Below are 15,271 nucleotides of genomic sequence, written 5' to 3' on the forward strand. Positions count from 1 at the left end.
AACTTGGTTCTTATGCCACTTTTATTGTTTTTTATTTTTTATTTTTATAATTCAAGATGAAACCTTTATTCACTTATGTCAAAGGCAATAATAGCAGTGCACAAATGCTACTGCCCCCAATTATTACGTATTGTATTCCTTAAAAAGTTAGCAGGATTGAACGACTGCAGTAGCAAGGATTGAACGACTGCAGTAGCATAACAGGAGTACAAGTGCAGTAGTAGAACTGGACGAGTATGAGTGCAGCGAGTGCAGTAGCAGGATTAGGCGATGACGAGTGCAGTAGCAGAACACGAGTACAAGTGCAGTAGTAGAACTCGACGAGTATGAGTGCAGCGAGTACAGTAGCAGGATTGAACGAGTGCAGTAGCAGGATTAGGCGATGACGAGTGCAGTAGCAGAACACGAGTACAAGTGCAGTAGTAGAACTGGACGAGTATGAGTGCAGCGAGTACAGTAGCAGGATTGAACGAGTGCAGTAGCAGAACACGAGTACAAGTGCAGTAGTAGAACTGGACGAGTATGAGTGCAGCGAGTACAGTAGCAGGATTGAACGAGTGCAGTAGCAGGATTAAGCGATGACAAGTGCAGTAGCAGAACAGGAGTACAAGTGCAGTAGTAGAACTGGACGAGTATGAGTGCAGCGAGTACAGTAGCAGGATTGAACGAGTGCAGTAGCAGGATTAGACGATGACGAGTGCAGTAGCAGAACACGAGTAGCAGAACTGGACACGAGTACAAGTGTAGTAGCAAAACTGGACGAGTATGAGTGCAGTAGCAGAATTGGACGAGTGCAGTAGCAGGATTAGGCAATGACGAGTGCAGTAGCAGAACTGGACACAAGTACAAGTGCAGTAGCAGAACTTGACGAGTATGAGTGCAGCGAGTGCAGTAGCAGGATTGGACGAGTGCAATAGTAGGATTAGGCGATGAGATGAGAGTAGTAGGAGAGTGAGGTATGAGATTCTTTCTCTTCGCAACGTGTAAAAGAAAGATTTTTTTTTTTTTTTTTACTTTTGAGAAGTAACATAAATGGATTATTCTCATAAAAAAAAAGTAATATAAAGTTATAAACAGATTATTTTCAGGAAAAAAAAAAGTAACATAAAGGGATTATTCTCAGAAAAAGAAAAAAAGTAATATAAAGGATTAGAAGTCAAAATGAGTAGTTAAAGGGAAAAAAAAGTAACATAAACGGATTATTCTCAGGAAAAAAAAAGTAACATAAAAGGGATTATTCTCAGAAAAAAAAGTAATATAAAGGGATTAGAAGTCAAAAGGAGTAGTTAAGGGTTAAAAAGTAAATTAACTCATGACATGTGGCAAGTGGAGAGTAGATTGTCCTTATTTGTAAAACTTAATCCTTATAAAGGGATTACAAGTCAAAATAAGTAGTTAAGGGTAAAAAAGTAAATTAATTCATGACATGTGGCAAGTGGAGAGCATATTGTCCTTAAGTGTAAACTTTTGTCCTTAAATGTTCAAAACCAAATGTTGTGGGGTTTTTTGTGTTTTGAAATCCTATCAAGGGGGTATATGTAGTTTGCTATTTTATATATACACTGTTAACTCCTCCGTTTCGGAGTATGCCATTATCATATAAACGAAGGGTCAAAATGTATTTTCTCATAGGCTCCTACCTAGCAGTAGTGGTAGCCATGGCTTAGAGCCAACTATCAGAACCACCACAACCCCAACTAGAAGCCGGGCCAAAAGAGCTAAAGAAGCTTATGGGCTCCTAACTCGGCTTGATCCTAGAGGTGCAAGGAGGCTAGGTTCTTCAGATCAGGAATTGAAACTAGGCTGTTAGCGTCGGCGAGCGGCTTAGAGGTTGTTGGAGATGGAGATCCGATGATGGAAGAAGCTATCACAGCTATCATCTTTTTGGTGAGCTTGTTGTTATTGTTGTTGAGAACCGTCGATTTGGGAAGAGATTGGTTCGGAGAAGGAGGAGACGCCACTTGCGGTGGCATCTCAAGAAGCGCAGTAGCTGAACTCCAGTGAGTGCTTCGTCTTCCACCACCTGAGTCTCTCTCTTTCTCTCTCTCCCTCTCTCGGCTTGTCTGGGCATATACTCCACCATATTAGAAGTGCACAAAACTGTAGAAGTTGAGATTCCTTTAGTATTTTGGAAGAGTAACGAGATTCTTATGGTGAATGTTGATCGACGTATAGTTTCTTATAACCTTGATACCCAAACGCTCAAGTGTCTCTCAATTCATGGAGTGGAAGATCCTGATCATATTTATGCTATTAATTACGTAAATAGCATTATTTCAGTAAATAGAGACAATAAGATTGAGTGCATGAATATTTCTATTTAGCAAAATAATAATAAATTTACTTACTGATACAAGCTAACAATTTGATTCTCATGCATGTTGTTTTTTTATTTTTTATTTAAATTTTTTTTTTTTAAGGGGAATGAATATTCACATATTCACACGATTTCACAAATTCACTGCCACGATATTATATACACCAAAACCTAAGCTCCCGAAACATATTAAATGTTGCTTTTGCCTTTTTGGCCTAATCGGGAAACAAATGCCTAGCATTAATACTCATTCTAGAACTGCCTTACACATTTATTAAAATGACTACTAGCCTAGACTAACTAAATCTTGATCAAAATGATGCTACACAATCCAACCAATAAACTAGTACATCCACCTAAGACCGCAATTTGTCTACATCTATATATATTAGCCACTAGACTGAACCTGCCATACATGTAACATCAAAAAAGCAAGGCGTACCCAAAAACTAGCAAAGAAAAAAGCCCACAGAATAGTAAGAAGAGAGGTAAGATAGTAGGCCCAAAGGCCTAAAGCCAACCCTACCCCTTACTATTACAATTGGGCTAGACCAAGGAAAATAGGGTGGAACGGGACCAGGCCCAAGACACACCCAGGACCCCTCAAGCTTCCCAGCCACCACACCAGGTCATCTCCTACTTCCGAGCTCCAATTGTCGGACGTGCCACCAGGACATGATCGAGCACCGCCGCGCTCCCACCAAGCCACCGCACTAGATTACCTTTACGAATCAAGCCACTTCCTCGAACTCGAAACTGCCGCTGCTGCTCTCCTACGACCCGAGGCTCGGCTTGGATCCCCGCCTGAACCTCGAAAACTGCCGCCACTGCTCATGACCTCGATGTCACTCCAACAACAACGCCTTCATCTTTTCTCAAGCCCTGGCACCGAGAAGATCTCCGCCATAGAAAACTGATCCATTCTCCGTCCCTTCCTCTGATCTCGCTTGGAGATCTCCACCAAAGGTCGTTGTTGACTAAACTCCCGTAGAAGACAGTCATGATCACCGTTCTTCAGGCTCAGCGACAAACATTGCTACGCAGCAGAGATAGGAACATCACCACCGTATGCTAAAGAGACAAACCCTAGCAGAGCGTAGGGTTTTCTCTCCTGATCAGTAATGATAATCAAACTTTCATATTTTAGTTCTTTGACATGCCCAAAGTCCTAAACCTCAACCACACCATTGCGCTAGACCAAGGAAAATAGGGTGGAACATCCAGGCCCAAAGACACAGCACCCTCAAGCTTCTCAGCCACCACACCAGATCATCTCCTACTTTCGAGCTCCAACGACTGGACGTTCCACCTGATCAAGCATCGCCGCGCTCCGACCAAGTTGCCACACCGACTTTACTGTATGAACCAAGCCACTTTCTCGAACTCGGAATTGCCACTGTTGCTCCGCTGAGACCCGAGGCTCGGGTTGGATCGTCGCCCGAACCTCGAAAACTACCACTAGGCTCATGATCTCGACGTCACTCCAACAACAGCGCCTTCACCTATTCAAAAGCAGTTCTCATGTATGTCATGAATTGATATTTGTTACCTCAAGGACTCTGAGATGATCTACATCAACTTTATTCTTAATATTAGTGAGAAGATGTCGAGCATAATCAAAAAGTACACCATCATTCATGGGAGCGGCTTTGTATTCCGAAAAATGAATGAGGTATAAGTTTTAAAGATTTACATTCGTTTAATTTGGCAATGTTAGCTAAACAGGGTACGTTGGAGGCTGTTGCATTACCCTAATTCTTTAATAGCTCGCATATATAAAGCTCTCTACTTCTTGATTCTTCCTTTTGGGAGGCTGAGTTGGGATCACAACCTTCTTTTTCTTGGAGAAGCATATTGGAAGTGCTTGAGGTTCTCCAAGTTAGCTCTAGATGAATGGTAGCTAGGTAATGGGGAGAGTATTAATATTTGGACTCATTCTTGGCTACCAGGTCGATACCCCCTCAAGATCACATCTCCTTGTCCTCTTCAGAGCCCTAATATGGTTGGTGAATTAATTGATTTTGATAGATGCTCTTGGAGGCTTGATATGTTACAGTTGTATTTCTCTCCTAGAGAAGTGGTTTCTATTCCTTCTATTCCTCTAAGTTGTCAGTTTCCAGTTGATAAACATGTTTGGCATCAACATAGAAAAGGGTTGTTTATCATCAATAGTGCTTATTTTGTGGCTAGAGATACTGCCCTTGGTAGAATTACACATCATGCAGTAGATGATGGTTTCCAAAGACTATGGAAAACTATTTGGAAATGCAAGGTACCGCGAAATGTTGATATTACTTCATATTAGTGTGTGGCGTGCTTGTCAGAACATTCTCCCAACTAGAGAAAGGTTGCTTACAAAAGGTTATGAGGGTGAAACATCTTGCTTGTTGTGTGACTCTCCATTAGAATTTGTTGGCCACATCCTTGCAGACTACCCTGTAGCCAAGGAGTTGTTAGGCTTGGTTTCATTGCAGCTCACTTTTCCCCTTTCTCTTATTTTGATTTTTTAAGGAATGATGCTTGAGTGTACTTCCCAACTTTCTCTGGAGAAGTTTGAGGTTTTTATAATGTTTTTCTGGACCTTGTGAAAAAACAGGAATGATAAATTGTGGGAGGATAGACCACGATTGCCTACAAATATTGCCATAGCTACACTTGGTAGGTTTTCTGAATATAAGTTGGTGCATAACAATGCTGCTCCTAGTGGCCCAGCTACGGTGCCTAAATGGTTTGCTCTAGAAGGGGATTATGTTAAATGTGATGTTGATGAAAGCTTTTTGATCAACTCCAACAGTGGTAGCTTGGGTGGAATACTCCAAGATATCAAGGGAATTTTCAAGGCTGCCTTTGCACGACCTATGTAGCAGGTTGGATAAGCTATGAAGCTATCCAAGCTGAGTTGCTAGCGTTGCATGCTGGAATTCAATTTGCAATTGCTCTTCAATATACCAAAGTGCCTTTTGAGAGTGATGGTCTTCGATTAGTACAAGTGGTGAATTCTATGGAAGATGAGCATTCCGTTTTAGGTTTTGTAATTGATGAGGTTAGGTTTTTGTTGAATTAACGTCCTAATTTTTGAGTTTCTCATGGTAGCAGAAGAGCCAATAATGTGTGGCTCATGCTTTTATCTCATAATGTCACTAGGATAGTCTCATATCATATTTGGTTCTTGTATGCTCCTATTTTGATCCGGGATACTCTATTGAGCAATATTTCTCCTTAGTTATTAATGAAGTTTCTTTTAAAAAAAATATTTGAAACTAAAAAAAAATATGCTACTTTCAAATGAATGTAAATTTTCAAACAATATGAGAATATAATAAAAAAGAAAAATGCTACCAAACTTCAAGTCACACGTTTGAATAACGCCACGTAGTAAAATCTAGAAACATGTCAAGCAGAGAATCGTAACCCACCCGTATACTTGCTCGTTTTAAAGCCTCCACTGACTATTCCAGAAGTTCCATGACTTCCAGACCTTAACTGACCCAAATCTACCCTCTTCTCAATCTCTCTCTGAAGTTAAAGGTAAAGCCTTTTATTTCTGCTTGAGAAATTAATAACTGGGGAGAACAAATTCTGAGTCTTTCGATTTTGTTCACTATGGTTTTTGATTTTTTTTGGAATTGATATAATTCAGTTGTGTTTTTCTTTTGTTCTTCAGGGGAAAAATGAGTAGCCGATCGAGTCGTACTATCTACGTGGGGAATCTGCCTGGAGATATTCGTATGAGAGAAATTGAAGATTTATTCATGAAGGTCGGATCTTTTCCGCACTATCTTTTTCTTTCTCTTAATTTTTCTGTTTTTTACTGAATTTCAGAGTAGTCTTTTGTTTACTGATGAAATTGATATTTGTACATGATGAACAATTTACAGTTTTACGAGTTATTTAAGGTTTTTTATTTTTTCTGAAAGGATTGTAGCTGTAATTTGCCTCTGCATGTACAATTACTACTATTTTTATGTGAAAATTTGATACCCATATGCGAAAGTTGACACCTTTCTGCGTAAGATGAACAATTTTACAGTTTCACTAGATATTGGATGCACTATAATTATTATTATTCTTATTTTGATACCCACATGCGAAAGTTTTAAAATTTTGCTTTCTTATCGTTTGTTTTGCAAACCTAACAATTGTTGCACTACATTTGAGCTGCTTGTTCTATGCTAATTGTTAACTGCAATTATTTGGTTAAAGCTGCTTGCGTTTTCCTGATTGTTGATCTTTCTTTATAATTGCAGTATGGACCAATTGTTGACATTGATCTTAAGATCCCTCCCAGACCACCGGGTTATGCTTTTATTGAGGTGAGTTTGAATACAGAGGAGTATGATTTGTTGTTACATAGTCTCTGCAACTGAAGTTTCATATCGGCAAAGTTGCTTGATATATCTTTTAGGCTGCATTTGGTTATTGTTGACTCTCATGGTTTTCTGGTTGATGTTCATGTAATGCTATACTTTTGCAGTTTGAAGATCCACGTGATGCTGATGATGCGATTTATGGCCGGGATGGTTGCAACTTTGATGGGTATCGCTTACGGGTTAGTCATACGTACTTGTGCATGACAGATCTACTGTGCTAGTATATCTACTTAGTTTTGCTACTTTACCCTCTCAAAACGTGTTTGTTTTCATCTGACTTTATAGGTTGAACTATCACATGGTAGACGTGGATATTCATCATCAGCAGATCGATTTAGCAGTTACAGTCGTAGTAGCAGTAGCCGTGGAGCTTCCCGCCGTTCTGACTATCGTGGTAGGAGTCCAGTTAACTTATTATATATTACCCCATCAGTTCTATCACAAATGATTTGTAGTTTGCCATCAGAGTTGAATGCAACTAATTTGTTATTCGTCACTCCATTATGCAGTGCTGGTCACTGGATTACCTGCTTCTGCTTCATGGCAGGATCTGAAGGTAAGTATACACTCAGTTTTGTTATGACTTATGAGTGTTTTTATCCACCATTTTACTTAAAGACGATAGCTACTTTCAAAGATCTTGTAAAATGAGTATTTACCATTGTTATATGTAATATAAAATCAGGATCACATGCGTCAAGCTGGAGATGTTTGTTTTGCGCAAGTGTTCCGTGACCGCCGTGGTGAGTTGTTATGTCAATTTTTCAATCAAAAGTTATCAGCTCAGACCTTGGGATTTTACATTCCGTAGTAGTATACTGAAATTTTGTAGTTCTTGTGTTTAATACTATTATAGGCATGACGGGAGTTGTAGACTACACAAATTACGATGACATGAAATATGCGGTAAATAATACTTAACAAGAGGACACAACTACTACCCTTTTTTTTTTTTTTTTTTTTTTTCTCCCTTGATACTGTCGAATTTTGTTGCTCTGCAGATCCGGAAATTGGATGATTCTGAATTTAGAAATGCTTTTTCTCGGTCCTACATACGGGTAATTTCTTGTTTGCACTTTGATCTTTACTTGGGTAGGCTGCTCACTGTATTGAGTTGAAGTTTCCAAATTCTTTTTTTATTTATTTGGATCTTGGTCTGCTACTTGCAGGTTGAGGAATATGATTCTAGTCGTGGGTATTCCAGAAGCCCCAGTTATGACTCAAGGCAGAGCTACTCTAGAAGTCCCAGTCGTAGTCCATATGTGTCGAGAAGTCGCAGTCGCAGCCGTAGCTTTGGGGGCCAGAGCAGAAGGTCCATATTGCTATTTTTCTTTGGGCAACCTTAGATAGGTATTTTACTTTTTCTTTGTGGAATTTGACAAAGATTTTTGTTGTTGCAGCATATCACCAGATGTGGAATATTCACGCCGCTCTCCTAGGTCTGCCTCACCACCCCCTTCAAGGTATCTCACATGCTACTAAACTTGGTAATTCCTGGGCACAAAATGTAGTGATTCGGTGTACTTTGATTTGTCTTTTAGTACACAGACATTCTCTTCTGTTTTTCCTTTCCCCTTTTCTAGTCGAGCATCTCACCTTAAAATGCTTATTTTTCTTCTGCCGCTTACTTTTCTTTCAGCTGACTATTTTACTCTATTTTTTTGGCAATACATTATTTTTTAACTCATATATTTAGCTTCTTTTTATTGGTAGTTTACCAGGATGTTTGCTAACATCCCATAAGATTAGATTGTCACTCTACTCTTGCTCGTTATCTTCAGAAAGGGTTTCCACTTATAATAAATTCATAGTCTCTGTCTACCTGTGCAACTTTAGCGCTTCTAATGTTGCTGTAGTGGCCATGTGGTGATCTTTGCTTTAATGCTTTGGCTGCTTTTTTCTGTCCTTTGGTGTTGATTTGTGAATAAGAGCAAGACATGTGATTATGAATGTGAAATAGACAGAGGTAAATCTTACGCGTAATTTATGAAATAAGAGCTAGAAGTGTTTGGAATTTATGCTTCTGGAAAGTTGAAGCTAACATTGTCGAGTCTTGTAAGTTTCTGGGTACACAAGGGTCCAAGAAACGTGATTGGACAACTGTTCATTCTCTTAAGATGTTAATTTGTTTTGTTTTTGTTTTTTGTTTTATTTATTTATTATTATTATTATTTTTTTAAATCCCCTCCTCTTATCCTTGATCTGTTATATGCTGCCTTTAGCAGATCCCTTCCCAAGTATGCACCGTCTTATTTATTAGTCAACTTCTTTCCTTATCTGGGAAAATATTGAAAACTTAGGTTTCTAGCAGTGCAATACTTCTTTGATTACCATTGCACATGGCCTTTGTGTTTACAATATTACGGCTGCTATATTGTAGAGTCCCATACAACTTGAGTTGATCACAGGTGACCTTCAGTAATTATTTTCCTCTAGCTGGTTCAGTAACAACACTGTATTTTACCATTCTAGTTGCTTAGTTGCCTCTGGACAATTCAAAATTTTGATCTTTCAGTTACCCTGAGTGTGCTACGTCTCCCTTTTACTGTTTTTTTTCTTTTTCTTGAAAGAAGAATTTGAGTTTGGTGTCTTGGTCATCTTTCCTATCCTTAAACATAATTTCTGAGATGTTTTTGACACACAGTGTAAGATTGGTTATGCCGTATCTTTTGTATTCTCATCTGTGTCTTATTTCCAGCCTTCACAGTGGGATTACTACTGAAAATGAGCTCTTTTGAAATTCACCAAACTTGGTGCCATCTTTTTCCCAATTTTTGTAATGGTGTAAGGGTAGTCTTCATGGTTTGGTAAGTTATCCTAATCTGTTGGTGAAGGTTGCCTTATGTCTTGCTAGATTGGCTCCTGTGGAGGTGTCCTAGGACTGGATCTTAGGAACATGACGGGAAGTGGTGTTGATGCCTGCAACTCTTTAGGTTCAGGTAACACCAATTTGTTAATGAGCACCTATGAAAAAAAAAGGACAATATTTCTATTAGAGTATCAGTTCTAACAATTGTTACTGTGAGTTGGTGCTATATAGCTATGAATAAAATGTCGATGGTGCAGATTTTGTTAATTTGCAATTAGGATTGTGGGTCGATGATCTCTCTCTGGTTTATGATTGGATGTTGTATTATGCTGGTGTTTTTATTTCTTACTGTTTTAGTTGGTTCGACTTATAAGACTGCTGGAAAGATCATGAGATGCTGGCTTTAAAAACTTTGGGGCTAAAGGTCTATGATTTTACTGTTTCCTTCCCCTCCATTTATGGTTAGTCATTTCAGGACCTTGGGTCAGAGGGTATACTGTTATTGAGATTGATTTGGATTTTCACATTATTGCAGATCTCTGTCAAGATCTAGATCTCCAGTTCGTTCTGTAAGTTCTCACGTTGGTTATTTCATCTATTAGGGCAAAGAACATAAACAAAAATCTGAATTGCATATGATAATAGCCATGCCAATATTATGCTCCTGGGTAGTTTCTACAACTGAAGTTGGTGCTCTGTACTTTGCAGCCTTATTATGGAACTCTTCGCAGGTCACCATCAAGATCCAGAAGCTTACCCCGTTAGCTCGGTATGATACTTTCCTTTTGATTTTTATAGATTTTAATTTGTTTTTTTGTTTTTTAACCACGAAGCAATATAATTTTGCGCATATCATGAACTTTTAATATTAACATGACAAGTGTTTTCTGATTATGATTTCTGACTTGCAGGTGACATGCATATGAGCTAAGTGCCTTTTCAGTCTTTTTGGTGAACCGGACACCAGATGGAAGTTTGGAACGGAAGTTAGGAACTTGATGTAGCATCATATAGATGTTGATATGGATGCTCAGAGATGATATTGTCTAGCATTATGAATCTATTAGTACTGTATTGAATTACTATTTTCTGCTAAACTGAACTATATTAAGGTAATTGTGCTCATTTGTGTCAGTTAAGTTTGTTGTTTGCTTTGCTGGTGCAGTGCCTGTTTTCTTGCATGACTCGCATTAATATGCGGCTTAGAACGCAAAGTTGCACAAGACCGGGAAGAGAACCCGAGTTTCTCAAAAATATTTCAACATTTTTAAGTTGGAAGGAAAAAACAGCGTGAGGAAATGTGAATTCGATACTACGCTCTCTTAATAATCTAATCAAGAAATGTCAGCACAAACTAGGTCCCTATTGAGTGGAACTATACTATTCACAAGAGGTATAGCATCGAAATGTTCAGCAGCACATAGTGGTAAATACTTGAACGTTTTGGTTGCAAAGCTGTACAAGGCTACTCGTATACGCGGGGACACCAAAAGACTCTGGTTGCTCTCCCAAAGTACCAATGGCTGAGGAGATTCCGTAATGTTAACCGATAGGTGCTTTATCCATGAACAAGTGAAACCATCAGAGTCACCCATCACCCAAATTTCAAATGGTTTACTTCCACAACGATTATAGCCAAAAAGAGCAACGAAATTGTTCCACACTGTAAGAGTGAAGTCATGCGCTGGATATCGATACAAACAATCAGGAGTCAATGCACTATGGAAAACCCGATCGCTCGTGTTAAACCAAACGATTACTTCCCTAATGTAATACTCCTCAAGACTGTCAAACGATGAGATGAATTCCTTCTTGATTTCTTCTGCCAACCCGTAGCAGTTTCCCTTGAAATACACCTGGAAGTGATTAGGCCGAAACATAGTAGTTTCGGTTTCCAAATTGTGAATCTTGATCTCTCCCCAAGAATCAGTACCCAGTGTGTACATCTCTGCTCTCAGAGGTTCAATAACGAGACGGTCATCATCGTATCTATTTTCACCATAACTTGCAACGTTAACAAGTATATAATCTTCAGACTTGGGATCATAACCAAATGCATCACAACGGAAATAAAACTGACGGGGGCGTGGGAGGCATGGCTCGGGTATAAGCTTGAATTCCCTAATTGCGGGATTGTATAAGACAAGGTCGCCTGCAGCATAAAGAGAGAGACAGATTATTCCACCACAATGACCCACAATATCTGCACATTCATAAGTTGGACCAGGATTCTCAATAAATTGTGCCCTAGTTTTTAGACCAATTGAAGGCGGAAACTGGATGTCCTCGATGTCATAATCTAGGTTATCCTCATCACCATTATTCTCATTGCGAAGAGTAAGCAAAGAAAAAACGATTTCCTCATTCTTAGTTTCGGTTCTCCAGATTACAGGACGCCTTAGAAGGATGGTAGTGGAAGAGGATACGTTGTTGTGAAACTGGAGATGCTTAGCTACGACATGGCGACTATTGATCAGAGAATTCCATGACTTATGAATGCACTTGAATCGCATTAGAGATTTCGGAGGCATTCTGGATAAGATTTGTATCACCATCACTCTTGGCAATTTGCACTCTGCCATTTCTGCTCTGTCCCTTTCTTTTTGGATTCTTTACTTCTTAGCTATACATAAATTATTTCATCAAATACAGAAGCAAAAGAACATGTCCACAAGAAACTGGATTAAATCTCATACAGTTACAGAATACAATTCAAAAGAAAATGAAATGGTACCATGAACATGGGTAAGAGAAGGTGTCTTTGTGGCAATGGAGAAAAAGTCTGTTTTATTCTTTTATTTGTTTTGTTTTGTTTTGTTTTTTTTTTAAATTATAAACAGAAATTATGGAAAGTTGAACTCTAAATATAGAATTGTAGATTAGCCGTTGTTAGTGAGAGGCTTTAGCTTATTACGACCAAGAGAAAACCAAGCCGTATATCGAATTTATTTTGTCCAATTATCCCTCTCCACTCATATATCAATTTGCCAAGTGTGTTTTGACTTGACTAAATTTTTTCATTTAATGTTTCTCACCCTTCTTTTAACTAAGGTGAATGCTCACCTCCTCCTAGACCACGGATTACACTAACTATTTTAAGCTTTATAAGAACTACCATAGGTAGTCGAAATGGTAAGAGCGTCTAGGTGTGGTGTGGAAAGGATTCGAATTCTGTCGATATTATTTTGAGTTAAATTTCTTGTGACTAGGAGAGAGGAAACGTTCCGACCCAGGCACGGTAAACCTACACTATTAGGAAATCCGTTACTCGGTGACATAACTCCATAACATGCAGGAAAACCTACACTATTAAGGGCAACTCCAACCATTGGGTGCCAAACTAAAATTTGGCCAATTATGAGACTTTGCATCTCCAACCATGGCTTTTTGGTGGATCTGGTCTTATAAATATAAGACTTGGGCTCATTTGGAGTCTCATATTTGAGACTTTTCCAAGACCAGGACCGGCTACAGTGACACGGGACCATAGAAATATCAGACCCAAGCCCAATAAAGCAACTAACGCGCTGGAGAGAGAGATTGATTGAAACGCGCTGGGGTTTACGTCAGGCGAGGAATGCACGCACGAGACCTGCGCTGGAGAGAGAAGAAACGCGGCAAATGACAGAAGACTGGGCCCCGCGCTGACTGAAGCTGTCGGCTCTTGACCGTTGGGATTTACAACGGTCTTATAATGAATGGCCACGATCTGTCCATTTTGAATATGGACGGCTATGATGTCGTCCTATAATTTTTTTTTTTTTAATGTAACGAATCTATTTGTCATCTGACGGCTCAGATTTGAGGAAAAACATTAATCCACGGCTCTTATTAAATAGTGGGTTATTAATTTCATTTTTATTCAAAAAAATTAAAAAAATTCAGAAAATTGAGGAAAAATATATACCCGTTGGAATAGTAAAATTTAGAAAATTCTATAAATACCAACCCATTCTTTTCTATTTCCTCACACCAAATATTCTCCATCTCCTTTTTCATTCATTCACCCATCTTCTTGTTCTTAAATATTTTTTTTTCTTTTCTCTTTGAAAAAAATGGCTCCAAGAGGGGATTTTTTTTTTAATTCATTAAATAATAAGAATAATTTTTAAGTATTATGATAAAATGTTAAATTATTTTTTTTACCTTATTTAATTAAATTAACATATTTTTAATATAATATTCATCAAAATTATACTCATATTATATTTTAGTCAAGAATAGTGAAAATAGCACCCCCATATAACACCTCATTGTTGGAGATGAGAATTGAGTCATATATAAATAGTGCAACAAGGGGGTGCTAAAATGAAAATAACACTCCCAAATAGAGCCAATGGTTGGAGTTGCCCTTAAGAAAATAGTGTCTCATTGCTCATTGTGATACGGCAAGTAGACATAAGAAGATAAACAAGTAAAGGACCCAATAGAAAGCCCCCCCTTCAAAGGAGCATGTAGGCCCAGGCTAGAGCGAGGCCGAAAACCGACCCACGTTTAACCCCACAAGCATTGTTGAAAAGCCCAATTAACAAAGGCCGAATAGAAAAACCTAGCAACTAGAATCGGGTCAAAACCTGCTTGTCGGTTTCCGAAAAATCGCTTCTACCATTGAAGCCCATCCACACCACGTGCAGATGTACTTTGCCAAGAATAGGAGACGACTCCAGCCACTATCGATTCGCTGATGCACCTCGACTCATGGTATACAGAAACTTGGAACCCATGCAAGTCGTCGCCGAAGCTAACAACAACCTGAGGCTGCTTGTTGAAATGAGTGATACCCAGGATCTCGTTTTAAATCTCCATTGCCAAACGACATCATTGTCCATAAAGAATAGGTTGTTGTCGATGGAATGGAAACAACACTGGGGAATGGACTGCGCGATGGTAAATCAGAGTGCGGAATGGAAACCGCATCCGTTTTAGATCTCCTCGACCTTGCCGGCTGAGCATGGTAAATTTGCGTCCTTACCACCACCGTTTTCTTCAAAAAAGTAATAGTTCTAAGAAGTCGATGTTGGTGTTGGAGGTGATGAACGACAGGACCCGTTCTTGGTAGTTGACAGAGGAACCCACAACAATTTGATGACAGTGACCATCCTGAGGAGTGATTGAGGGTTGGATCTATAGCTTGCGTTAAGAGAAACGCAAAAAGTAAAAAGGGTCTAGGGTTTTCATGCGTAGAGAAAAAATATAAAAACTTCTTGTTAATTTGTTAAACTGATGACAAACTTGTTGGTACAAGTCTCGGTAAACATGAGATGCATTTTGAGAGTTAAAATGTAAGACACAGTGGTATATATTTTATAAGATTTTCAATTGGTTTTGTGTTTAATGCTTAAATGTTTTTGTTTTTTCTTACTATGTTCTTACGCGTACAACAAACTTTATAATTTTCCGAGCTGCATGTAAATAATAATATTGGAAGAGACAAGTTTAGAATCAACAATTATTATCACCAAGATCCACGATTCTGCTTGTTCTTCTCCTAAACAAAAGATAGAAATTACTTGGTAGAATCAGGAAGGATTAAATATGGGAATAATGGCTTGACTACCTGCATGGCAGCATGTGAATAACTGGAAAATATAATTACAACACATTGCAACGTTTTAAAATCCAGCTGTTGGACAGGAGATAGAGTAAGAAATTATACTGCTACAATTATCTCTAATTTCTAGCTTCCCAAAATCGCAACTACACTATTAACATAAACAGTAGCTTCCAAATTATCAAAATCCATGTTAGGAATGGGGAGGTACTTAAGCTTTTCAG

At 38.7% G+C, this 15,271-nt stretch overlaps 2 protein-coding genes across 12 annotated transcripts in view; one reads left to right on the forward strand and one right to left on the reverse strand.

The window, feature by feature from the left end:
- The first annotated feature begins 5,691 nt into the window (after positions 1-5,691).
- LOC133720761 (serine/arginine-rich splicing factor SR30-like) overlaps positions 5,692-15,271 on the forward strand; it is a 10,247-nt gene continuing 667 nt past the window's right edge. The window contains exons 1-16 of one of the 11 annotated variants that reach the window (XR_009851972.1): positions 5,692-5,845; positions 5,982-6,075; positions 6,565-6,630; positions 6,792-6,866; positions 6,973-7,081; positions 7,197-7,243; positions 7,373-7,430; positions 7,520-7,593; positions 7,689-7,745; positions 7,857-7,999; positions 8,088-8,150; positions 9,522-9,626; positions 9,854-9,957; positions 10,032-10,065; positions 10,205-10,265; positions 10,408-10,633. Coding sequence is in view for 4 of the 11 variants with exons in the window: in XM_062147228.1 (XP_062003212.1) it covers positions 5,989-6,075; positions 6,565-6,630; positions 6,792-6,866; positions 6,973-7,081; positions 7,197-7,243; positions 7,373-7,430; positions 7,520-7,593; positions 7,689-7,745; positions 7,857-7,999; positions 8,088-8,150; positions 10,032-10,065; positions 10,205-10,261 (870 nt within the window). In the remaining 7 variants the exon portion in view is untranslated. Of the gene's footprint in view, positions 5,846-5,981; positions 6,076-6,564; positions 6,631-6,791; positions 6,867-6,972; positions 7,082-7,196; positions 7,244-7,372; positions 7,431-7,519; positions 7,629-7,688; positions 7,746-7,856; positions 8,000-8,087; positions 8,151-9,521; positions 9,627-9,853; positions 10,066-10,098; positions 10,180-10,204; positions 10,266-10,407; positions 10,634-15,271 lie in introns of those variants that run through there. The other 10 variants (XR_009851971.1, XR_009851975.1, XR_009851969.1 and 7 more) reach the window with 10 other exon arrangements.
- On the reverse strand, positions 10,831-12,078 carry LOC133722706 (F-box/kelch-repeat protein At3g16740-like). The gene has a single exon (XM_062149579.1). It carries the CDS (start codon positions 12,076-12,078, stop codon positions 10,831-10,833), a length of 1,248 nt encoding a protein of 415 aa, XP_062005563.1.

Source organism: Rosa rugosa, chromosome 7, assembly GCF_958449725.1.
Source record: "Rosa rugosa chromosome 7, drRosRugo1.1, whole genome shotgun sequence".
In the NCBI taxonomy this organism is placed as follows: domain Eukaryota; kingdom Viridiplantae; phylum Streptophyta; class Magnoliopsida; order Rosales; family Rosaceae; genus Rosa; species Rosa rugosa.

What these genes read in the sequence shown, in the direction of transcription:
- LOC133722706 (XM_062149579.1), bottom strand. Translation starts at nt 12,078, where the DNA reads ATGGCAGAGTGCAAATTGCCAAGAGTGATGGTGATACAAATCTTATCC.